At 41.1% G+C, this 27,529-nt stretch overlaps 1 protein-coding gene across 4 annotated transcripts in view; it reads right to left on the reverse strand.

Moving 5' to 3' along the window:
* gria1a (glutamate receptor, ionotropic, AMPA 1a) overlaps positions 1 to 27,529 on the reverse strand; it is a 262,134-nt gene that overhangs the window by 36,734 nt on the left and 197,871 nt on the right. For all 4 annotated transcript variants that reach the window (XM_034181029.1, XM_034181028.1, XM_034181031.1 and 1 more), the window contains exons 10-11: positions 9,930 to 10,128; positions 8,312 to 8,559 (exon numbers count right to left, since the gene is read on the reverse strand). In XM_034181029.1, the coding sequence (XP_034036920.1) occupies positions 8,312 to 8,559; positions 9,930 to 10,128 (447 nt within the window). The remainder of the gene's footprint in view (positions 1 to 8,311; positions 8,560 to 9,929; positions 10,129 to 27,529) is intronic.

Here is a 27,529-nt window from a genome sequence, read left to right on the forward strand (position 1 = left end):
TTGGAAGATAATATGAAACAATAGGCATTAGGAGACACTCTATGGGACAGATAGAGAAAAAAGATTGCTCGCATGGGGGTGATTATGACAACACTGAGCTATTATTTGAATCACCTGCAAGCAGAAACGCTTGCTTTAGATGCAAATGCTTAGTGGTATATTTGGGCTGAAATGCTGAATGCCCGGAGAGTCAGGTTTTACCAAGCAGGGGCCTCAGAGTGAGTCTGAGCAAACACCATCATTTGAGATGCCTTGGATGTGGTAGCTTGTCTACAGGTGTTAATTTCCTTTCAGCAGCACTGACATACACATTGCTATGGCAACTCACCTATCAATATTCAAGCCATAACTGCATCCTAGTGTGAAGCTTGTGTTAATTAATTTACATCTATCAGAGGAGACAAATGCAGACAGAGGTTTCGACTCAATTAACTGTCAGGTTCACTTTCACAAGTTTATTACTTCAACAAGCTCAAGGGTGAATTGCTGACAGGAAACTACAACCAAGTGTAGATGGTCTACACATGGTATGGGACAATATAAACCACCACATCCAACACTTACACCAAAATGTTGCTCTCTCTCTCTCTCTGCTGAGTGTTCATGTGTGTTTTTGTGTGTGTGTATTTCCTATAGCTGACTGGCTGTGGACAAAGACTCTCTCTACCCACAAATCAGAGAAAGGCATCATAGTGAAGAGTTAAAAATTTTTTTTGTCATCTTTGAAACCACATTTTGTTTGTTTATGTCATATATCATGTACCGGTTCGCTACCTTATGGACACGTCTGAGCTTGTTGCAGGGAATAGGTTTATCATCACATCAGCACAATAGAAATTAGGAGCAGGTGTGTTTGAAATAACATGAAATAGCCCCAAATTTGCTTGTTTGTCTGTTTCTTTCACCTAAAACCCAGGTCTGGTGGCCATCAACGCCACAGCTGCTACGTTACTCGTTTGTACTGTATATGTGCCCTGTTTTATTTGGGCAATACTGCAGTGATTCAATCTGTCCCATCCTGGGCTGCAGGACAGACTCTGAGTAATGCAGTTGTTACCTTCAGAAGTGACTGATTAAACTGTAATATTTATTTTGTGGCCTACCACAAATTAGTGCAAAAAGTCTTCAAATACTTCAAAATGCTGCTGATACAGATTTCAAGAATATGCAAATCCAAAATATTATAATCCCAAAACCACAAATGTTAGTTCAGCAGCGAGTCCTTCACAAAATATATTTACACTATAGTATATTGCAGACGGGCAGCACAGTGGCTTAGTGGTTAGCACTGTTGCCTCACAGCTAGGAGGTCATGGGTTCAATTCCCGCCTGTGGCCTTTCTGTGTGGAGTTTGCGTGTGTTTCCTCCGGGTACTCCAGTTTCCTCCCACATCCAAAGACATGCCGGTTAGGTGGATTAGAATCTTTAAATTGTCCGTAGGTGTGTCTGTGGGTGTGTATGTGTTTGTTTGTGGTCCTGTGACAGACTGGTATCCTGTCCTGGGTGTACCCCACCTCACGCTCTATGACTGCTGGGATAGGCTCCAGCCCCCCCGCGACCCTTAATTGGAGTGAGTATTTTGCAAACACATATGATGCATGGTATTTATCAGGGCTTCAAACCAGATTTTTTTTTTTTTTTTTTTTGATTGTTTGTTTTGTTTCCAGTTGGTTTGTGGTGAGCAGGATCCATATGCAATTTTGGGTTCAACTTTAAAATGATAATTCCCCATAATAATGATAATGATAATCTATTGTTAATGTTGCAGTTGAGCTAGGCTATGCTGGGCACAATGTTTAGCCTAAATGTAGCTAGCAAACTATTTCCAACAATGCATCTCTTTTACGTTTGCCTGTCCATCAAATATTAAGCTGATGTCAAAGATCAACATTGATAAGCTGAATAGCAAAATATCTCCTGCCTTTTTAAATAGGGAGACCACATTTGGCTTTAATTACCTGCTGCTTGTAAATTTATCTTCACCCAAGATGTGGATCCCAGCTCTAAGTTAATGTGATCAAAATATATTTTAACCAGTGAACATTTCAAATAAAGGTTTCTGTGATGTCACATAAAAAAATATAAAGTTTCTGGTTTTGTTTTTGTTCTTAGTGATATATCATTTGATTCTGTTTTTTGTTTTTATTCCTTGAACCAGTGCAAAGTCTTGGTTTTTATTTTATTTGCTTTCAAAAATGTTGGCACAGTCGAGTTAACCACTGTAATTAGTGTTTTATTTCAACACCACTTTTTAAGTGTACTGAAAACACCAGTTTATAAAGTTTTGAAGTAGAATGTGCCCACATTTATCCTTCATGCAGGTCTTTAGCTGTGCTGTGCTGGGGACGACGTCATATTTTGACCTTCATAATATACCACATTGGATTCTCAAACCAAAGACAGATCAGGATGACAGGTGCAGAAACATACTGAAAACACATGGCTGGATACCAGCACTCGTTGCTCTAAAAGAAGTGCATATTTTTCTACATTCAGGGCAGCTTCACAGATGTGTACATTATCCATAAAGTCCCACAAAGAAAATATGGATGCTTATTTTTCTCTTTGGAAAATATTGACATGAAATTGTTTTTTTAATCCAATATTGCCATAATGTTATCTCTTACAGTGTTTAACAAGCTCTCCATCTACTGTGTCCACATGTCATATATTGTACAGGGCTGTTCCACAGAGCATCATTCTGGTACAATTGCCCACATTCCAAAAAAGTACAAAAATGTGATGAAACAGCTTACTTCAGCTTGCCTCCTATACAGGATGGCTTATAAAGTGCAGACGTGGCAACTAGCTTATAAAGTGCAGATCTGGCAACTAGCTTATAAAGTGCAGACATGGCAACCCGCCCAAAAACAAAAGAAAAGAACAAAACAGAAAACAGATGCTGCTTTGGTTTCAAGCTGTACTCACTATGAATACCTCGTTTAAAGATGCCCGAACATGATTGAAGCCATTAAGATTACAAATACACGGAAGTTGCACATAACTTCAATGATTTAGAGAATCGGGATGAAATTTTAAACAGTTCACAAATTGGATCTCAATTTCAAATTTGGTGCGAAGATTGCTGTCACCTCACTACTATGCATACAAAGTTTGTTCAAGGTTGACAAAGAGAGATCAAGAAGTTACTATGATGCTTCAAAACGTACCCCAATTTAATATTTGCGATTAAAGGGGAAGGAACAGTGCTCTGTGGACTAGTCCCATTAGAAGAATCTCATGTCACTGTTTTTGTACTACCTCATGTGACTTTAAATAGTGCGAAAAAGTGTTTCCACTGCAGATTTTCACAATAAGGATTTTTCAAATAAAAACTACATTATGTAAGCATACAAACTTTTTTTGCAATAATTTTGAGCTTTTTTTCCCCCCCTGTATTTTTTAAAAGCACACTATTCTATTGAGTGTATTTTCAAATTCAATAATTCTATTTGCATAATTTGGAGGGTAATGGTTGTTGAATGCAATTTTCTGAAAATCCTTCTTCCTTTTCACCCAGAGGTTTTTGATTATTTGCTGGTGCATCTGTTGGCCGGTTTGCCTTCAGCTGAAGGCCCAGGAATTTTTTTTTTTTTTTTTTTTTATTTTCAACATATTCCTCTCACCTGCTTGACATCATCCATATTATATACCTTACTATTTCAATTTATCATTGATAAATTGAACCTGTGAAAATGTCTGTGCCAACACCTAATTTTGAAATTGGTGTATATTTTCACAAACAACAAAACAAACAAATATTATATTGTGTTGTTGAATTGTTCCTAATATTTGAGATTTTGGGTTTGTAAATGGCTGTGTGTCCTCTTAATTTATAGACCGTATCAAACCTGATTTTTTTCTTTTTAATCACATTCTGTTTTGCACAATAACATGCCTGTTGACAATGCAGAGACAAATTCTGCTGAGGTTTTTAAAGCTAGGCTGAAAACAATTTTATCCATTTAATTATTTTCCAGTTATCTATAATGAATCAATTATTTTATTATTTTGTTTAAGTGGTTCTGTAATGATGGTGCCATAACACTATGTAACAAATTTTTATTTTTGTTTTGTTCCTGGGTACACAGTGTGTTTTCCTAACCTGTTATGCCTCAAATAAATAGAAAATAGCTGTTATTTCACAGAAACTTTGCTTCTGTGATCAGGACAATGATATTTTGAAATTTGTCTGTTTTCATGAATATTCTCGATTCGCCTTCACTACTACTGAGTGGTCTACAGGAATATTCTTTAACTGCTAGAACTGTCCAGAATTTTCTAGAAGTTTCCAGAATTATCTAGAAATTTCAAGAAACTTTTAGAACTTTCTAGAATATATATATATAAAAAAATAAATCAATGTTTGTGCTGAATGTAGTCAATTTTCCATAGACTTTAGACATAAGCAGTTGAAATATAACACTTAGAAGCCAGGAACAAAAATTGTTACATAGTGTAATAAATGATCAGTTAGTTTTGAAAGCAAGTTTTGTTGGGTTTTAATCTTCCTCTGTGTTTATATTTGACCTTAAATGCCTTTCTGTTGGTAAAAAAGAAGTCAAAAAACAATGTGTTTGTTTGGAAAGCATTAATCTGAAATTAATAGGACGGACTGGTTCTCTGAAGGCTCATTAATGGGTCATGTAAATCTATCCGTGTCTTTCAAACATTGCAACCGTCACTGCTCACATACTTCCATACGTATTTTACGTAGTTACGAATGTTAGGCAAAACATCCTCTAGAGGGCACTAGAGAAACTTTTCAAAGTTTCTGAGTCATAATACTGTTTCTGTGACAAAACAAGCAAAAGAATAGGTAGGGGTTTAGACGGAGGTAGACTGTGCAGTCATGAAATACTTCATAATAAGATTACAGATCTCATAGCTGTTGTCAAAATATTCCACCATTTTTAAATGTCTTCATTATCTTTTCACATGATTGCGCACGTTTAATCTTTGGCTACACTGCCCCCACGGTGTCTGGTGGGGAGCAGTGCTGCTGTGTTTCATCTGTGTTTGGAAGATTTTAGAAAAGTTACACAAATATGAATATGAATGCAGAGTATGAACCAAAAGACGGAACATCCATATCCATATTTAATGTTGAGCATAAATGAGCCTTCAGAGGGGCCAGCTAAATCTAATATTGTCAACAAACAGCAAAAAAAGAAAAAACAAAAAACTTGCACGAGGGGTATGAAAAGGCATAAAACAATACAATATTTACAGTTTCACACAACAGAACATTTGCCCTCCTTGACTCAATAAGCTGATTAATATAATGTCTGTGTTGTCCAGCTTATAGATTCATTCGACTCGTAAAAGGTCAAGCAGTGATTTGTTTGTATCTCATCCAAGAAACTGAATATTTTGACAGCTGTGCTCATCTTGTTAAGATGATGGGCCAGCTTTGCATTGGCATCATTTGGCTAGTTGGATTTGTTTAATTCCATGTGCATTTTCACACCATTTTCCCATGAATGGAGATGAGACATCGTAATTGAGACAGTGTCCCACAGTGCTCCATAGCACCATCATTGAGAATTTGACCAGAAAAAGAAGTACTGCTTACACCAGTTGCATGATTTTCCTGTCTCATAGTTATTTAGTTGTGTGTTGATATTCTGCCTTTCTCGTTAGGAGACACAGAGAGTCTTCCTCCCCAACCCCAAGTGCACAACACAGCTGTAGGGAACACAAGCATCCTCAGAGCTGGTAAAACCTCTGAATTCTTTCTCAAGCCCAGTGGACTGAGACAGAAAGAAAGAAGTCATAGTGTGTGTGGACATGGATGATCCAGAGACCTGCAGGTCATTGATTAAGTTGGTCAGTTGGTTACAATGTGATCACATGTTTGAGTGGGATGGAACAGTTGGGTAGGAATGGAGAAGAATGGACACCATGGGCCTGATTTACTAAAGGTTTGCATCTGCAAAAATGTGGGCAGCACCATTGCAGTCATAAATACACCTGCATGGTGATTAACAATACACAATGAGAATTGCATTTGTCAAAGGTGCAAAATAGTATTGTCCGATTTGGCGCATTTGCTTTTGCAAATATGTAATTTAGGGTTTGTCCACCTGAGTGTGCAAAATTCTGGGAAGAAACATGCAAATAGGTGACGTTTGCACATGCAGCATGATTTATCAATGTCAAAAGGCAATTTAGCGGATCTTGATATTGTCTGTGTTTTGTGAGTTTGAAACCTTAGGGCCCCTTCACACATAGTGCGAATATGTACAACTCCATGGCGACTCACGGCAGTAGAGCCTGCCCATCAGCGCAAAACATCACGCGACGGGCAGGCATGCACGATGCCAGTCCGACGGTTCATGCATGCACGGAACACAGTGCCAGCAACTGTGCGATGTGATTACACATTAGCACTTTAGCACTCCTTATCTGGTATCTTAGTAAATCAGGCCCTATATATGTCAGTGATATATTTAACAAAATACATTTCACAAACTGATAAAACACTGTATGCTGAAGATTGGTCTGTTTGCAGAACCTGTAATATAAAAAATTTGAACACCTGAGAGAGTTTTGTAAAGTACAGCTTTCAATTGAACCTGCACTGCTACATGAATATAGGCATGCATATGTAATCAAATCTCTGCAGAAGTTGATGCATTCATACATCCTTGCAGGCGTGACTGGATGCAGCTCTTAGCATTCTTGTGGCATTCACTTATGTCTGATTCCAGATGAGCAGCACCAGATTTCTGTCCTCAAGCAGAAAAAGTTGAATCATTCAAATTCGTTTTATACAACACAACCCATTGTGAAGGTTCATTGTCTCGCAAAGGAATTCTGTATCAGACAACTGTGAATGGCTCAAGTAGACCAAGAGAATAACATATCTGACTTCACTAAGGGTTAACAGGAAAAAGAGAGAGAAAGAGAGAGAGAGAGAGAGATAATGGGGCCATCCTCTGCAGTTCCATGCTGAATCCCACTGTTATGTGGTAGGCGTGAGCCAATCGGGCAATGACATGGGAGCAGGTCTGTTTCACCGCTTCTCTTCTCACTAATGCAGCAGTGACTTAATGTATGAAATGTCATTTGGGGTAATTCAAAAGAACTATCAAGCAAAGCATAAGAAATAAGCTAATTTGCAGTTGCTGCATTCTGACCTTTGGCTGTCAACCAAGGTGGAAGCCCAAATGAATCCGCACAGAGTTTGAACGGAATCTCCCCATATGCTCCTTTCATTAAAATGAATGAGGCTTATTAGAGACACATTAAAAGCCTTGGATGTCACCACTCTCTCTGTCATTGCAAGAGGAATATGATGAGTAGTTGGTTCAGGCCTTAATGTGATGTAAAGCGACAGCTGCTATGGACACGGCTGGTAGAAATACATTCCAAATTCATTATCATTCATTGCATCACTTATCACATTGCATGTGGCAAATAGAGATTTGTCTGACTTCAGGTTAAAGGTGCAAGTCTGGCTAAAGTGGAAAAGTGACCGTATGGGATGCAGCCCTTTAAGCCCTGCTTCAAGTGTCTGGTTAGTTTGTTTGGCCTTTACAGGTGCTTTTTTGTGCATATAACCAACCAAATCCAATACAAATGTTTATAAAAACTGAATTGGGGCAGCAGGAACATCTCATAGTACCACTTTGCACTTCTGCAAGAACTCACAAATTACAGTGGTTTGGCCCCCGGAGGTTATATTTGTATCTGCGTTCTTTTATTATTTACATCTGTGATATTTAATTTTTCATATAGCATCTGATGGCTCTGATAAAGTTTCTTAAATTTTTTTATTTTTAAGTTAGATCCAGTTGACAACTTCAAGTTCACACTTTGCTTTAAAAAAAGGTCTGTCCTTTTTAAATCTGCAGTGGCCAATCATATATACATTTGATCATGCTTATTCACATTTTGGTTCAATTCATAGATGGAGGCTAAAATACTTGAAAATTGGGCTAAACCACTTGGGACTAAAGCACCAGGGAACTAAACCACCGGATACCAAGCTCACACATTTGTAGTTATATTGTGGCAACACAAATTTATAAATGTGGCTCAATAAAAATATGATGTCAAAATAATGACATGAACTCTACTGTGCCTGATTCAATGCATTCAAAGTCAGTGGAATGAAAGAGCAAAATGTGTTACATTGATAAAGAGATGCATTAATTTCATGGAGAGAAGATGCCAACAAGCAACATGCAAATACTGAGCTCAATGGACAGTACAACTGGTGAACAACGAAGCAGTGCTCATGCATGAGTTGCAATAAATGCATTAATGGCTTTTATCCAAACATATCATAGCTGCAGATGTTTACCTGAGGGGGGAACCCTTGGGAGTAGCGATACCATAGCCTTTAGAGTCCAGGTTCCCTCCCACCTTCATCGTGTCACATGGTTTCCTTTGTTCTATGTACTCATTCATTGTGGACTCCAGCAGGTAGGCATACTTGCCTTTGGACTTCCTGACTCTCATCACGCCCTCATCAGTGGTTTTGACAAACACGGATGGGTCAGCTGCCTTCATGTAGGACCACATCTTCTCAAATACAGCGATCTTAGACCTCTGACATCACAAGAATGTAGGAACAGAGGAAGAAAGAGGTAGTCCAGTATTCATCTTTACAGGATGCAGTGCTGTAGGTCATACTGTTAAAAAAAAATCTACACAAACAAAAATATTAATGTCACAGTTTTTTTCACTGCCATTTTCATGAGTTGAAATAAAAGATTAAGAATTATTCTATGTTCAGATATACTTTGTTTCCCTTGAATTCTGTTTTAAAAATGTGATAAAAATGTGTGGCATATCAAATGATAGTGAAACAGATTGATTATTGCACAGATGTGCCTTGGACTAGTCACAAATAAAAGCCCACATTAAAATGTGTAGTTGATCTTGGAAAAAAGGTCTTTATTTGGCACTGAAGTACAATATCTTGTACAACTTGTGCACTAGTCTTAAAGAACATCAATGACATGCTAAATTAGATGAAAATCAGACATTCACCAATCCAAACTGATCACCGATGTGTCTTTAGAACAATCAATAAAAGCTAGAGAAGCTAAAACTTTTCAAACTGTGACAGATTGAGTAAACTGATTAGTAATGGGATTTAAATCATTTATTCTGTGATGAAAATCACCTAATCCATTGTCTCTGGTGGATTTAGGACTCTGATGGAATGTGTGGACAACCACAGAATGAGGGTGTGCAACACTTCTGAACGAGAACAGAAGATAAACAGATAATGCACAGGTAAAACTAGCATCTAACGCATGTCCACTGACAAGCTACAAACAAGTACAAGACAAAGTGGTAAACAAACGTGCAACCACCAGGGAAGCTGTTTGCCTGATGTCCGCTCAAAGTTTTGAGCGTGCACAAAACTTATTGACGGACCTCTAGACATCAGGTGACATCAGCTGACAAGGAACACCTTTAACATTTCATTTCATTTGAATTGCTCATACCTTTCCACAATCCGACACAGTGTGACAGCTGCTTAAGCTAAAATATATGACTGTTCAAGAAAATATTGCACTACTACTAATTTGGGTACCTGTGCTTAATCAAGAAGTATAACATATGTGTTGTGTTTGTCGTTTCAAACATTTGATATTTCACCGACTAAGTAAATCCTAATGAGAGACGTCCTGCCTGTTGTTGGGCATTCACACCAAGCCCACCAAATCTAAAGGTCCACCCTCCTGTTGCACTGATACAACATCTTAATCCATCCCAGTCACAATTGTGAAGATAAGCTCAATAGTCAGCTTCAAATATTTAGTTAAATAATTGTTTGTAGAATTTACATCTTTGACTGGAAGTTTATTTCAAGATTATATTATGTTTTAAGGCAACTGCTGATCAATATTAACTTGGTGAAAATGATTAATATGACCCCTTTGAATGTCTACATCTTGGTTACTCACCCTGAAGAACTCTTTAGTAGAACCAGCATCCAGTGTTCCATAAGCAATCTCTGTCTGCTTGGCAAGGTCCTCTGCGCTCTCTATAGGAGAAACCATCCTCTCTACTGTCAGGAAGGCAGCCAGGTTGGCCGTATAAGATGAAATGATGATGAGAGTGAAGAACCACCAGACACCTCCAACAATCCGGCCAGACAGAGACCTAAAAGTAGAAAGCCATTATCTTAGGCTTATTGAAATCACAGCTTTGTTATGATTTTTTTTTTATTTAAAATAAAGTATTTTATCATACCTTTTAGTATTTGTGATTTGTGTCCCATTGTGTGTTAAAGTGATCACCAAATCTGAAATATAGTGGTTCTCCTGACTTAATTTATCTTCTAAGTTACAGGACTCCAAACTCACATTAAGACTTGGCCCAGCAGGTTCTCTAATCACCTGCTCTCTGGCCTCCTGTTATTACCAAGTATCACACCCTGCTGTTAAACTCTGTCTGTGTTTCAAAATAAAATAGTGGTGCCTTCTACAGTAGGGTGAAGACCATCCGGCAATAGCAAAGCACATCAACCCCAAAAAGAGGGCCGGTTATCTACAAAACCAAAGCTTTTTTCTCTACAGAGGTTTGCCATCCACATACTGTATTTACAGATGTGAGGTGAATAGATTCCATCGTTTTCATGAGCAGGAAGAGGACCTGAGAAAATTAATTAAAACTCTTTATCATTTCTGAAGTTTGAAAAGACAACAGTTAGGCACATTCTCTCTTTCTTTGATGTATCTCCACAGGAAAAAGCTTGGGATATGTATGGTGCCAAAAGAAGATGCACAATGACAGACAGCATTTCATTTTATAGTTTGGTAAAAATCATTATTGATGAATGTGATTAATCATGACTCTTGTTATGAGAAAATCATACTTTAAAATCTCTATTTTCCATTTTGATTTTAAACCAAAGTAATCATTCAGCTTTAAGAGCATCCATTAATCATTTGATTAGTGCATTCTTCTTGTTTTTTGAGGAGCAAACAACCTTCGGTGCATTACTGCCACCATCTGAGTAGGAGTGCTGGCGGATACAGACGAGGATCAAAATTAAGCTATCGCTCATTACTCCCCGTCCGTCTCACTTGAAAGCATGCCTCCTCCCCCATAACCACCTCAAAGCTGCAAAGATACAATCTAAGGTAAATATATACAAGTACACTCAACAAAAATATAAACGCAACACTTTTGGTTTTGCTCCCATTTTGTATGAGATGAACTCAAAGTTCTAAAACGTTTTCCACATACACAATATCACCATTTCCCTCAAATATTGTTCACAAACCAGTCTAAATCTGTGATAGTGAGCACTTCTCCTTTGCTGAGATAATCCATCCCACCTCACAGGTGTGCCATATCAAGATGCTGATTAGACACCATGATTAGTGCACAGGTGTGCCTTAGACTGCCCACAATAAAAGGCCACTCTGAAAGGTGCAGTTTTTGTCACACAGCACAATGCCACAGATGTCGCAAGATTTGAGGGAGCGTGCAGTTGGCATGCTGACAGCAGGAATGTCAACCAGAGCTGTTGCTCGTGTATTGAATGTTCATTTCTCTACCATAAGCCGTCTCCAAAGGCGTTTCAGAGAATTTGGCAGTACATCCAACCAGCCTCACAACCGCAGACCACATGTAACCACACCAGCCCAGGACCTCCACATCCAGCATGTTCACCTCCAAGATCGTCTGAGACCAGCCACTCGGACAGCTGCTGAAACAATTGGTTTGCATAACCAAAGAATTTCTGCACAAACTGTCAAAAACCGTCTCAGCGAAGCTCATCTGCATGCTCGCCGTCCTCATCGGGGTCTCGACCTGACTCCAGTTCGTCGTCGTAACCGACTTGAGTGGGCAAATGCTCACATTCGCTGGCGTTTGGCACGTTAGAGAGGTGTTCTCTTCACGGATGAATCCAGGTTCACACTGTTCAGGGCAGATGGCAGACAGCGTGTGTGTCGTCGTGTGGGTGAGCGGTTTTCTGATGTCAATGTTGTGGATCGAGTGGCCCATGGTGGCGGTGGGGTTATGGTATGGGCAGGCGTCTGTTATGGATGAAGAACACAGGTGCATTTTATTGATGGCATTTTGAATGCACAGAGATACCGTGACGAGATCCTGAGGCCCATTGTTGTGCCATACATCCAAGAACATCACCTCATGTTGCAGCAGGATAATGCACGGCCCCATGTTGCAAGGATCTGTACACAATTCTTGGAAGCTGAAAATGTCCCAGTTCTTGCATGGCTGGCATACTCACCGGACATGTCACCCATTGAGCATGTTTGGGATGCTCTGGACCGGCGTATACGACAGCGTGTACCAGTTCCTGCCAATATCCAGCAACTTCGCACAGCCATTGAAGAGGAGTGGACCAACATTCCACAGGCCACAATTGACAACCTGATCAACTCTATGTGAAGGAGATGTGTTGCACTGCATGAGGCAAATGGTGGTCACACCAGATGCTGACTGGTATCCCCCCCAATAAAACAAAACTGCACCTTTCAGAGTGGCCTTTTATTGTGGACAGTCTAAGGCACACCTGTGCACTAATCATGGTGTCTAATCAGCATCTTGATATGGCACACCTGTGAGGTGGAATGGATTATCTCGGCAAAGGAGAAGTGCTCACTATCACAGATTTAGACTGGTTTGTGAACAATATTTGAGGGAAATGGTGATATTGTGTATGTGGAAAAAGTTTTAGATCTTTGAGTTCATCTCATACAAAATGGGAGCAAAACCAAAAGTGTTGCGTTTATATTTTTGTTGAGTGTATATACAGTATATACAGGGTGGGCCAATAAAATGTTACCACTTTTTGATCGATTGATATACAAGTTTTTGAAATGAGAACTTATTTGAAAATTTTATTTACAGACTTGTAACAGAAGCATCAAATTAATATTTGATACCAAAGGTTTCCCACTTTGTCTCTTGTTTTCTGCACAGTTCAATAATTGATGACATGTTCAATCCACGCTCCTCTTCTTTGGAATACAGCTGCAACACGCACATTGAAGTTTGTCATGACATTGCCACACATCTCAAGAGGGATGAAAAAGAAATTCGGAGAATTGAAATATTTCTTCATAATTGATGTAAATAAAGTCCAAGACACATTCACTGACTTGGAAATGTTCATGTATCCATCCCCTGACTTGTCTGAAGAAAACTGGCAATAAAATTGATTATTGACAGGTATTATATCAAAGCGTTCCATTTCATATGCAACCCATCATCTTGGATTTTCTATTTTGAATAAATTTATATCAATTTGTAGAGATTTGCTTTCAGTTTGAGTTTAAGGAAGATAATTTTAGAATTTTTAAAAATATTTTTTTTGTATTTGAAATGGCACAAATAAATTAAAATGTGTGAAATACCAAGTGTTCCAATACTTTTGGAGGGCACTATAAAGTTACCAATTCACCTAATCTGCATGTCTTTGGATGTTGGAGGAAGCCGGAGCCCCCAGAGGGATAAATGGACTGCATTTTGGTAAATGGACTGCATTTATATAACGCTTTTCCATCTGCATCAGATGCTCAAACGCTGTACAATAATGCCTCACATTCACCCCGATGTCAGGGTGCTGTCATACAAGGCGCTCACTACACACCGGGAGCAACTCGGGATGAAGGACCTTTCCCAAGGGCTCTTAGTGATTTTCCAGTCAGGCTGGGATTTGAACCAAGGATCCTCTGTTCTCAAGCCCAATGCTTAACCACCAGACCATGCTAATATGAAAATAAGTTAAGAGTGCAGTACCTTTCATTTCAAGTCATATTCACATACATTACTCCACACATTTGAGTGAGAGACTCAGAGTAAGAGAAATGGAGGAGAATTAAATTCCACAAGCAGAAAGCAATGAAATGTGACGTGTGTTCCTTTGACTTGATAACTTTTGAAACTTTTTTATGTCCACTACTTGGCCTGGTACTTGGTCTCTTCAAAGGATCCTTGGGTACAGTTGGAATTACTTTGTATCAATGTATGAATTACTTAGGACCCCTTCACACATAATATGATTGAAGCCGACGAGCAAACAAAGGAGGAATTGCATGCCAGTCGTGAAAATTCAGAGCCACCTCTAATGCCTCGTACACTTGTCGCTACAACTTTGCGCACACCAGCATGCGAAAGACAGAGAGTGCCCTGTGGGAGCCGGGGTCGGCAGGTGTCGGCCAAATTTTAGGTGACACACACCTTCATCCAATACCGCTTGCTCGACACAAAATGTGTGGCCATTCGCACTGTCAGCATGAAAGTAGTGAGCACGCAACCACTTTCAAGCTGGCTGTGGAATTTGTCTAAGTCCCCCCATGACTGTGGAGTTGCCAAGCAACACACATGTGGCGTGTAAGAGTGTTGGATCCTCCCTCAACACATGTCATGCATGTGTATCGTGCAAGTGTTGAGCCCCCCCCACAACACATGTGGCATGTGTGTGTTTTGTGCGCCCTCCGCTCTGACACTTGCATGTCATGCTGATATGTACAGTATGTAAGATGGGGAGCGGCCAGCCAGAGTGCTCACAGCACAGGAGCCTCAGCTGATCGCTGGCCAGAGTCTCACTGACAGCTGGAAATGACGTAAAAACACAGAGACCACAGCCAGGACAGGTATAGAAATAATTACTACAACTACACATGCAATGACATACCAAAATAACTAAAAACACCCCCTCACATAACACAGAAACAGAGAGTGACACTTTGGTCTTTGCGCTGAATGGACAGGGGGCGTGTTTTGACTGCCAACAGCAGCAGCTGTTGAGCTCTCCGGTCCGGGATGTCACAGCTGTAGAACACGTTGTTGTGAAAGTGTAGTGACACGGACCCACAACAGGGGGCGCAAATGAACGGTCAATAGATGAGCCAAAAAGTAACAATTTAATGTTGTGAAGGTGCACAACGAATACACAGACAATCTCAGAATGTGATTACAGTCAATCCACAAAGGTGACGTGTGGGCAGGTTCGAGGATAGAAGACGTCTGTCCTGAGAAGACCCGGAACCACATGATTTCCGCCGCCACCGAACCTGGTGAATACTGGAGCCGCCAAGTCCCGAATTCCCAGGTGATCACCGTCCCCGACTGTCGGATCTGGTACTGCTGGCAAAGAACAAAGACAGTCAAGTGTGGGTGTGTGTACACCCAGTAACAACAATGGTGGGAATGCCACCTCCACCTCTCACTCAATATGCTGAAGAGTACCGCAGTGATTCCTCAGGAGAAAAGAGTGCCGTCCTGCACTCACTCAGCCTCCACAGAAAAAGGGACTGGTACTCCTGCAAACACTCACAATATACAGATATATTGCAACACAAACAGCTGAGGATATTACCTCCAGTGAAGTACGATATCTCGGCGATGAGGTGGAGATGATGTCTGGGTTTTATGGAGTGGGATAATGAAGAATGAGTGACAGCTGTCAGGACATAATGAGTAACAGCTGTCACTCCCGGCTGTGTCCGTGGCGGCAGCGCCCTCTCGTGCCTGAAGCCCGCACTTCAGGCAGGGCGCCCTCTGGTGGTGGGCCAGCAGTACCTCCTCTTCTGGCGGCCCACACAACACACGTACCGTGTTTTGACGGACATGACCTTACAACTGTCCACCGTGACGCACATGTGTGTGCTTGTCGTCACGTGGAAACAGATGAAACATATATCTCTTTTGTGACGGGCACATTGTGACACATTGACAGGCTGTCCCAGGTGAAATGGACCATCAGATCATGTGGTCACGCAGCAGGTGATGTGAATGTCATGTCTGTCTGACAGGTCATGCGTGTCCAGCCCGACACATGAGTCCTGTGAGCGGCGTGCCGCAGGACTATGACAAGCCAACAGTGCGATAAATACGCCACTTTCAGTCACGTATCACCAAAAATACACCATAATAAATGCAGTTTTGTCAGTTATTATGGTGCTTTTTTTCGCCGTAATTAAAGACGATGAAAACTTCCTGTTCATCCACATTGTCTAATTCCGGGGTGCCCAAGTTCCATCCTTGAGATCTATCTTCCTGACACTCTTAGTTGTCTCCCTGCTCCAACACACCTAAATCCAATGAAAGACTCGTTACCAGGCTTTTAATCAATTTCAATCAATCAATCAATTTTTTTTTTATATAGCGCCAAATCACAACAAACAGTTGCCCCAAGGCGCCTTATATTGTAAGGCAAGGCCATACAATAATTATGTAAAACCCCAACGGTCAAAACGACCCCCAGTGAGCAAGCACTTGGCTACAGTGGGAAGGAAAAACTCCCTTTTAACAGGAAGAAACCTCCAGCAGAACCAGGCTCAGGGAGGGGCAGTCTTCTGCTGGGACTGGTTGGGGCTGAGGGAGAGAACCAGGAAAAAGACATGCTGTGGAGGGGAGCAGAGATCGATCACTAATGATTAAATGCAGATTGGTGCATACAGAGCAAAAGAGAAAGAAACAGTGCATTGTGGGAACCCCCCAGCAGTCTAGGTCTATAGCAGCATAACTAAGGGATGGTTCAGGGTCACCTGATCCAGCCCTAACTATAAGCTTTAGCAAAAAGGAAAGTTTTAAGCCTAATCTTAAAAGTAGAGAGGGTGTCTGTCTCCCTGATCTGAATTGGGAGCTGGTTCCACAGGAGAGGAGCCTGAAAGCTGAAGGCTCTGCCTCCCATTCTACTCTTACAAACCCTAGGAACTACAAGTAAGCCTGCAGTCTGAGAGCGAAGCGCTCTATTGGGGTGATATGGTACTACTGAATCCAATGAAAGCCTTTTATCAATCAATCAATCAATCAATTTTTTTTTTATATAGCGCCAAATCACAACAAACAGTTGCCCCAAGGTGCTTTATATTGTAAGGCAAGGCCATACAATAATTATGTAAAACCCCAACGGTCAAAACGACCCCCTGTGAGCAAGCACTTGGCTACAGTGGGAAGGAAAAACTCCCTTTTAACAGGAAGAAACCTCCAGCAGAACCAGGCTCAGGGAGGGGCAGTCTTCTGCTGGGACTGGTTGGGGCTGAGGGAGAGAACCAGGAAAAAAGACATGCTGTGGAGGGGAGCAGAGATCGATCACTAATGATTAAATGCAGAGTGGTGCATACAGAGCAAAAAGAGAAAGAAACAGTGCATCATGGGAACCCCCCAGCAGTCTACGTCTATAGCAGCATAACTAAGGGATGGTTCAGGGTCACCTGATCCAGCCCTAACTATAAGCTTTAGCAAAAGGAAAGTTTAAGCCTAATCTTAAAAGTAGAGAGGGTGTCTGTCTCCCTGATCTGAATTGGGAGCTGGTTCCACAGGAGAGGAGCCTGAAAGCTGAAGGCTCTGCCTCCCATTCTACTCTTACAAACCCTAGGAACTACAAGTAAGCCTGCAGTCTGAGAGCGAAGCGCTCTATTGGGGTGATATGGTACTACGAGGTCCCTAAGATAAGATGGGACCTGATTATTCAAAACCTTATAAGTAAGAAGAAGAATTTTAAATTCTATTCTAGAATTAACAGAAAGCCAATGAAGAGAGGCCATATGGGTGAGATATGCTCTCTCCTTCTAGTCCCCGTCAGTACTCTAGCTGCAGCATTTGAATTAACTGAAGGCTTGTTAGGGAACTTTTAGGACAACCTAGAATAATGAATTACAATAGTCCAGCCTAGAGGAAATAAATGCAGAAATTAGTTTTTCAGCATCACTCTGAGACAAGACCTTTCTGATTTTAGAGATATTGCGTAAATGCAAAAAAGCAGTCCTACATATTTGTTTAATATGTGCTTTGAATGACATATCCTGATCAAAAATGACTCCAAGATTTCTCACAGTATTACTAGAGGTCAGGGTAATGCCATCCAGAGTAAGGATCTGGTTAGACACCATGTTTCTAAGATTTGTGGGGCCAAGTACAATAACTTCAGTTTTATCTGAGTTTAAAAGCAGGAAATTAGAGGTCATCCATGTCTTTATGTCTGTAAGACAATCCTGCAGTTTAGCTAATTGGTGTGTGTCCTTCATGGCTTCATGGATAGATAAAGCTGGGTATCATCTGCGTAACAATGAAATTAAGCAATACCGTCTAATAATACTGCCTAAGGGAAGCAATGTATAAAGTGAATAAATTGGTCCTAGCACAGAACCTTGTGGAACTCCATAATTAACTTTAGTCTGTGAAGAAGATTCCCCATTTACAGGAACAAACTGTAATCTATTAGACAAATATGATTCAACCACACCGCAGCGCAGTGCCTTTACTACCTATGGCATGCTCTAATCCTGTAATAAAATTTATGGTCAACAGTATCAAAAGCAGCACTGAGGTCCAACAGAACAAGCACAGAGACGAGTCCACTGTCCGCGGCCATAAGAAGATCATTTGTAACCTTCACTATGCTGTTTCTGTACTATGATTAATTCTAAAACCTGACTGAACTCTTCAATAGACCATTCCTCTGCAGATGATCAGTTAGCTGTTTTACAACTACCATTTCAAGAATTTTTGAGAGAAAAGGAAGGTTGGAGATTGGCCTATAATTAGCTAAGATAGTTGGGTCAAGTGATGGCTTTTTAAGTAATGGTTTAATTACTGCCACCTTAAAAGCCTGTGGTACATAGCCAACTAACAAAGATAGATTGATCATATTTAAGAATCGAAGCATTAAATAATGGTAGGGCTTCCTTGAGCAGCCTGGTAGGAATGGGGTCTAATAAACATGTTGATGGTTGGATGAAGTAACTAATGAAAATAACTCAGACAGAACAATCGGAGAGAAAGAGTCTAACCAAATACCGGCATCACTGAAAGCAGCCAAAGATAACGATACGTCTTTGGGATGGTTATGAGTAATTTTTTCTCTAATAGTAAAAATTTTGTTAGCAAAGAAAGTCATGAAGTCATTACTAGTTAAAGTTAATGGAATACTCAGCTCAATAGAGCTCTGACTCTTTGTCTGCCTGGCTACAGTGCTGAAAAGAAACCTGGGGTTGTTCTTATTTTCTTCAATTAGTGATGAGTAGAAAGATGTCCTAGCTTTACGGAGGGCTTTTTTATAGAGCAACAGACTCTTTTTCCAGGCTAAGTGAAGATCTTCTAAATTAGTGAGACGCCATTTCCTCTCCAACGTACGGGTTATCTGCTTTAAGCTGCGAGTTTGTGAGTTATACCACGGAGTCAGGCACTTCTGATTTAAAGCTCTCTTTTTCAGAGGAGCTACAGCATCCAAAGTTGTCTTCAATGAGGATGTAAAACTATTGATGAGATACTCTATCTCCCTTACAGAGTTTAGGTAGCTACTCTGCACTGTGTTGGTATATGGCATTAGAGAACATAAAGAAGGAATCATATCCTTAAACCTAGTTACAGCGCTTTCTGAAAGACTTCTAGTGTAATGAAACTTATTCCTCACTGCTGGGTAGTCCATCAGAGTAAATGTAAATGTTATTAAGAAATGATCAGACAGAAGGGAGTTTTCAGGGAATACTGTTAAGTCTTCTATTTCCATACCATAAGTCAGAACAAGATCTAAGATATGATTAAAGTGGTGGGTGGACTCATTTACTTTTTGAGCAAAGCCAATAGAGTCTAATAATAGATTAAATGCAGTGTTGAGGCTGTCATTCTCAGCATCTGTGTGGATGTTAAAATCGCGCACTATAATTATCTTATCTGAGCTAAGCACTAAGTCAGACAAAAGGTCTGAAAATTCACAGAGAAACTCACAGTAACGACCAGGTGGACGATAGATAATAACAAATAAAACTGTTTTTTGGGACTTCCAATTTGGATGGACAAGACTAAGAGACAAGCTTTCAAATGAATTAAAGCTCTGTCTGGGTTTTTGATTAATTAATAAGCTGGAATGGAAGATTGCTGCTAATCCTCCGCCTCGGCCCGTGCTACGAGCATTCTGACAGTTAGTGTGACTCGGGGGTGTTGACTCATTTAAACTAACATATTCATCCTGCTGTAACCAGGTTTCTGTTAGGCAGAATAAATCAATATGTTGATCAATTATTATATCATTTACCAACAGGGACTTAGAAGAGAGAGAGCTAATGTTTAATAGACCACATTTAACTGTTTTAGTCTGTGGTGCAGTTGAAGGTGCTATATTATTTTTTCTTTTTGAATTTTTATGCTTAAATAGATTTTTGCTGGTTGTTGGTGGTCTGGGAGCAGGCACCGTCTCTACGGGGATGGGGTAATGAGGGGATGGCAGGGGGAGAGAAGCTGCAGAGAGGTGTGTAAGACTACAACTCTGCTTCCTGGTCCCAACCCTGGATAGTCACGGTTTGGAGGATTTAAGAAAATTGGCCAGATTTCTAGAAATGAGAGCTGCTCCATCCAAAGTGGGATGGATGCCGTCTCTCCTAACAAGACCAGGTTTTCCCCAGAAGCTTTGCCAATTATCTATGAAGCCCACCTCATTTTTTGGACACCACTCAGACAGCCAGCAATTCAAGGAGAACAGGCGGCTAAACATGTCACTCCCGGTCCGATTGGGGAGGGGCCCAGAGAAAACAACAGAGTCCGACATTGTTTTTGCAAAGTTACACACCGATTTAATGTTAATTTTAGTGACCTCCGATTGGCGTAACCGGGTGTCATTACTGCAGACGTGAATTACAATCTTACCAAATTTACGCTTAGCCTTAGCCAGCAGTTTCAAATTTCCTTCAATGTCGCCTGCTCTGGCCCCCGGAAGACAATTGACTATGGTTGCTTCCTCCTCACAGTCACCCAGTCGGCCTGCTTGGGATCTGCCAGAGGGAAACTAACGGCGGCTAAGCTACCTTGGTCCGCACCGACTACAGGGGCCTGGCTAGCTGTAGAATTTTCCACGGTGCAGAGCCGAGTCTCCAATTCGCCCAGCCTGGCCTCCAAAGCTACGAATAAGCTACACTTATTACAAGTACCATTACTGCTAAAGGAGGCCGAGGAATAACTAAACATTTCACACCCAGAGCAGAAAAGTGTGGGAGAGACAGGAGAAGCCACCATGCTAAATCGGCTAAGAGCTAGTAGCTACGCTAACCTAGCAGATTCCTAAAAACACGCAAAGTGAATAATTTAGAGGTGATTCAGCAGAAGGAGTGCTTTAGTTAAGGCACGTAAAGATTACACTGGGAAACAAATCGTAATCTAGATAACTAGATCAATCTAACTGCGCAGATTAAACAGCTAACAGATACAGAAAAACACCGCTGTGCTCCGGAACAGGAAGTGATACAATACCGCAGTGAGAGCCAACCACCAGTAGAGGCAAGCAAGACACGTGAGGCTATGAAAGCCTCCAATGAGGCTTTCATTGGATTCAGGTGTGTTGGAACAGGGAGACAACTAAGAGTGTCAGGAAGGTAGCTCTCGAGGACCAAACGTGGGCACTCCTGGTCTAATTTCTCTTTTTAAAAAAAAATACATTTATCTCCTTGTTGATTTTAGACATTTTACGCTCCTGTTATAAGACAGTGATTGTAGTGCAGTGGTAAAGTTTGGTAAAGTCTGTTAATCAGAGTTTTTGTAGATTGCAAGTTCGAATCCTGCGAGTGGCATTTACTTTTATTTAACCAGGGTTATTTAACCGCAGGGTTCTGTATTGGGTCCCCTTTTATTTATTATTTATATCAACCCAGTGATTTTCACTAATTATACACCAATATCTAATCTATCAGTGTCCGGGTATATAATTATTTATATACTACTCCACTCCATCAATCTCATCTCATCACTGTCATCCTTAATTTTCAGAGCAGGTACAAGCACACCAACTGGGATCAAGTTAAAGTAAAATACAGAAACATTTCAATTAGTGAGTCAATAAAAATACAAATATATAAATAAAAAATAACCCAGAAAATCTGCCTTCTTTTTTAATAAAAATGCAACCACCTGAGGCACAGTTAATTCCCATCAACAACCCTGATGAGTTCAGTCTTGGAATTATGCAGCGGATGCAGTTTGCTTTTATTTCTTGCCAATTTTAAACAATCAGAAACAGCAATCTAAACCTTCACGATGTTCGCACCATCCAAATGACCTACATTGCATCACACCCTCTCTGTACTCACACACTCCTCTCATTCCAACAGGTTTGGAGAGCTTAGCCCAATGTGCTACGGGAAGATAACCAGTTCCACAAAGCCCCACTCAGCCTCGTGCCTGCCAAATTAATCTCACTTTAAGAAAGTTGCCAATATATTTCATGGAACCATGCACGTTATGAGGGATTAATAGACAGAGGAGAACACTGTTGCTCTAACTGCACAACCCCTTCACACATACGCACAAAAAGGTTGATTTCTGAGCAAAATCCCCTCAAGTCAAATCACCCACCTTCAGAGAAGCCAGGCTGGAAACAGCAGCAGCAGCAGAACATCACACTGTGTTACATATCGGTACTCGACCATCACAATGGTGCACAGCAGCAACGGCTTATGCAACAAAAATGACACATATCTCAAACACACAAACAAATAAACATAAAAAATACATTGAAAAATAAAGACTTTCATGAGTCATCTTTGTGCTCACAAGTCAAATGGTGCGCAAACATGGAGGGAAGATTTAGTGTGAAAAAGGAGGAGAATTTGAAATATTTAGATGAGAGGATGGTGTTGAAAGAGCTGCAATGGAGCAATGTGAACGGATACGGAAGTCTTTGAAAAGTCGAGAAGTGCGAGCCGTCCGCCGGTGGCCTGTGCCGTCATTCATGTTTTTAACTTCTTCATTGTTTGCACACGGGTGCAGGTACAGTTCACTTTAGCTGAGCAGGCGCAACAACCCTCCCCAGCGCAAATGAATAATTAAACATCCGGTGGACTGACTCTTACTGTGTTTCAACTCTGAGCAAAAAGTCGTTACAATATTCAGTACTTTATGCAACTGTTGACGTTCATCTGTGTCAATCCTCTCATGGTGTCATTTGTGTTCTGATTTCAGTCAAAAAAAAAAAACATGAATGAGGACAGATGTGATGAATAAACAGAGATGAAAAGTTTATGTGAGGCTCAAAGTGACACGTAAAGAAATGAGATGAAAAGTAAATTGGAAAGCACCACCAGAGGCTGACAAACTCCTTTGCTTTGACTGCTGCTGGCCTCCAGAGATGGCACTAAACAGCTGTCTAATCCTTCTCCTTTAATCGCCTGACTCTCTCTCCACTCTCTCACTCTTCCCATCCTCTTCATTCTGTTTTCACTCCATTTTTGCAAGATACCTGTGCTTTGCTCCCTGCCTTGTCTGTTTCTTTATATTTTGGCAGGCGGTGTGTGTGTGTGTGTGTGGTTGGGGGGTTACTGTCAGAGGTTTGCAGAAAGAAAACAATGGTCTAAACCTTGGCACCAGCACTGCACATTCAAACAGGCACAGACATGCATGCACACACAAACAAACACATGCAGACCTAAAATGTGTGCATGTGTTACTATCTGTGCAAGAGAACATCCGGGATACCTTATGCTGTAAGCAAAAAAGAAACCAAGATAGATTTTTTTTTTTTTTTTTTGGTGGGAGCAGAGACGGGCCACCACTGACCTGTTTGTCTCTGTTTATTTTCCTTTTGGAATGCCTCCTTCCTGCTCCTCATACATTATTACACAACAGCCAACCTTAGCATTGCAGTGAAAGTAACTAACTATTAACGATTAATCAAATAAGCTGCCTTATGTTACAGTAAGGGAACTCTGAAAAGTAGCGTTGTAATTTCATAGTGTTTTAAAAGCAATGATTAGTCCATTATTTACAGTGGTGGGCACAGTTCCGCTAATCCACAAACTGCTAATTATCAAAGCTTTCCCAGGCAGAAAATGGATCCGGGCCGGATGTAGTCCAACATCCAGTACCAATCCTGAAAACGGATCCGGTCCAGACAATTTTTGCACCCTGGCCCAGATCCGGCACGGCTCCACTTTACAGTTGTGGAACAGATCTGGACCAGATCTGAACTGGATCCACAAAAGACCAAACCGTTTACAGCCCATATCTGGCACGATCTGGGACAGATGTGGTCCGCATCACAGCACATGGGGCATAATGATAAGCAATTTTAGCTGCACTCGGCAGAAACTATCCATTAGCGTTATAAACTCAGGGCTGTGAAAATTCCACAGATCATGGAGGGGGGGTTAGCATGTACTCTGTAAACGTGATGTTCACTGAGGTTTTTTTAAATGCTTATCGCAAAGCGGTTTGTTTCTTTACGACAATCAAGTTTTATAAGTCCATGGACACTGATCTGTGTGTTACAGATACAAACAGTTTCTCCTTGGATCCACGGAACTTACCCATGTAAAACTTGTTCCTGCCATGGTGCTGTGATGCGGTCCACATCTGTCCCAGATCCATGCCAGATATGGGGTGTAAACGGTTGGTCTTTTGTGGATCCAGTTCAGATCTGGTCCGGATCTGTTCCAGAGCTGTAAAGTGGAACTGTGCCGGATCTGGGCCAGGGTGCAAAAACTGTCTACACCGGATCTGTTTTCAGGATTGGTACCAGATGTTGGACTACATCCGGCCCGGATCTATTTGCTGTCTGGGTTCCGACCACTAACATATTTTTTTTTTACGTAGTAGTAACGGTGAAAACACATTTATAAACCCTGTTCGCTCCAGTCTGGCTATGTATTTTGCGGCAGTGAGGTAGCTAAGAGGAGCTGAGCGAACTCTACCTCAGCAGAAGGGCCTGGCTGCTACACACACAAAAAAGAACAAAAGTCATTACCCTTTACAGCATACAGCGGTCCAACCGTGAGGCCAAAGTCCTCAAAAGGAAAGCAGGTTTGACTTATGGTTTTGATTTAATTTGTACAAAGTGAAAATATAACACATATCTTTTAATTAAAAAATAATGCACTAATTCTGAAGTTTTGAACATTAACACCCACACAGATGCCAAACTGCATTATGGGTAAATTGAGCCTGTAATCACTGATTGGTTGATTCATTTAACCAACACAAAACGTAACGTGTGTTGGTTTTTACAAATAAATGTGTATTTGTAAAATATACCATTTTTTTCATTTGTTAAACTATTCTGTGTCTTTGTGATCATGGTTTTACATTGTGATGTTGTATCCGCGAAGTAGTTTTGACGTAATCCTCAAAATCCGACAAAGTGAAGTATATTAATTGACAATCTGATCCAGAATATGGATCCGGATCACCTCCAAAACTCAGTGGAGTCTTCCAAGGCCCTAATAGCTATTAGTGGTGCAAATGTGGTGAGAATCCGTGAAGTGTTTTTTTTACATAATCCTTCAAAGCCTATATAAAGTAAAATCTGGATTCAGATCACCTCCAAACTTTACTGGAATCTTCCATGGTATAATATCTATATCTATCTGTGGTGAAAATTTTGTCAAAATCTGTGCAGCAGTTTTGATGTATTCCTGCTAACAGTCAGACAGATGATTTTATTATGTCCTTGGCAAATGTAAGTAGAAGCACTCTGAGAGCGCAAACCTCCACCAAGGCCATAGGATCACTGAGGTCACATGGAATACCCTTGGCAAAGAGACTTATTCCACGTCGTTTCACGTATCTACTGTTTCAGATTCAGATTCAGTGGTTAACCCTCTGGGGTCTGAGGCCATTTTTTGGACAGTTCACTCACATGGCATAAATGTTTTATTATTGCTGTTAACAGCTCTCCCACAATCAAGTTTTATGTCTCTTTTTTTCAGGACAACCTGTACTTTCAAAATATATATGCTATAGTTGTTTTTTTTATGTGTAATAAAGGTTTACAATCAGAAATAAGAAAGGAAAAGTAAAGCGGAGAATAATTTTCCACACAATTTATTCAAAACACACAGCAAACTATAATAAACTAGTAACACATCACTCCTAAAAACAATCTGTGGTGTGTCAAATGAGGTGAATCTGTCCTACGTTTGGATTTTGGAAAAGCTTGGTCTCAGTCATCCTATATGACGGCATCAGTCCCAGAGGGTGAAACCCTTAGATCTTCAGCAAATGTATTTATAAAGAGAAACTGCATGAACTACACAAGTTTTTTTTAAATTTTCTAATAAGTTTATTCAATGAGGAGAATAAAATGCTAAATCATTGTTGTGTCGTAAGTGTTGGGAAAGTGTAGGAACACGGACCCACAACAGGGGGCGCAAATGAACGGACTATGGAGAAAGTCAAATCACAAAGTTTTACTGTTGTGAATCCACACAACAAACACAACAGATTACAAATACAGCAGTAACCGAATTCCAAAGGTGTCGTGTGGGCAGGCTCGACGATAGGAGACGTCTGTCCGAGTCGAACCGGAACCACCCGATTTCTTTCCTCTGCCACCGAACCCCGGGGATACTGGAGCCGCCAAGTCCCGAACCCCAGGTGGCCACTGCCTCCGCTCGTCGGATCCGGTACTGCTGGCAAGGAACAGAAACAGTCAGGTGTGGGTGCGGCTGCACCCAGCAACACACAGGGTGGAAACACCACCTCCACCTCTTGTCAGGAAAATACAGGTGAGTGCAGGAATGTGAGTACTTATCCAAAATACAGTCTCCTGCTGTCTTTTCTCTTTCTGTGTAAAGGCAAAAAGTATTTAACGGTCAAAAGATGATTTGTTTGGCTGGATACGTTACCTCCTTGGTAGAGCGATATCTCGGCAATGAGGTGGAGATGCCGTCCTGCTGATATACCTCCCTGTTGATTGATATCAGCTGTCTCGTCTCAGGTGATGGGTGACAGCTGTCACCCTGGCTGCTCCTGTGAGGCGGCAGCGCCCTCTGGTGCCTGGAGCCCGCACTCCAGACAGGGCGCCCTCTGGTGGTGGTGGGCCAGCAGTACCTCCTCTTCAGCGGCCCACACAACAGTAAGTTAATTTTTGTTCAGCCTTTGTGACCCGTCTTCATGAAGTTAGATGCAAAAATGTTGAAATTGGCCCTATCCTGCAATGATAAAGAATCCTTAAAAAAATTACTGGATCCGGATCGTGTTCCGGATCATTACCACAATTTAATGCCGTGTTCACACCGGGCGTGACGCGAGCGACAGCAGCAACAGGTTGCCATGTAATCCCTATGGAAGGCAGGCACTGTGGTGCCAAGCCACACAGCGCGACGCGATGGATGTGAATGAAGTGACGCAAGTGAAGCAATTTTGAGTGCTTGGCGCGTTTGTGGCATGATATTGAGTCGCGTCACGTCATGTTGCCCTCCTCCCCAAGTCGAAAAATCTGAACTTTTTCATCTTGTCACACCGCGATGACCAATCAGGGACTGAATATGTAGTGACGTGGAGATGTCTGGAGTTTGACTGAGTTGGATGTGAACGTGAACATGTCCTGTCTCTGGTAGCCAGCCTGTGAGCAGAACTTATGTCCCTTTTGTCCTTTATTTCACAATTATGACAGAGTTTGGGGGAACGAGTGGAGGAGCAGCCCCACAGCAGGGGGAGCGGGATTTTTCTTTTTTTTACATGTGCACGAGCAAATCATCCGTGAAGATTATTTTATTTATTAACTACACAGATGTATAATAAAGCAAATGGTGACTGGTTTCTAAACACAATTATGACAGAGTTTTTTGGGGAAGAGCGAGGAGCAGCCCCACAG

This window comes from Thalassophryne amazonica, chromosome 11 (assembly GCF_902500255.1).
Source record: "Thalassophryne amazonica chromosome 11, fThaAma1.1, whole genome shotgun sequence".
Taxonomy (NCBI): Eukaryota; Metazoa; Chordata; class Actinopteri; order Batrachoidiformes; family Batrachoididae; genus Thalassophryne; species Thalassophryne amazonica.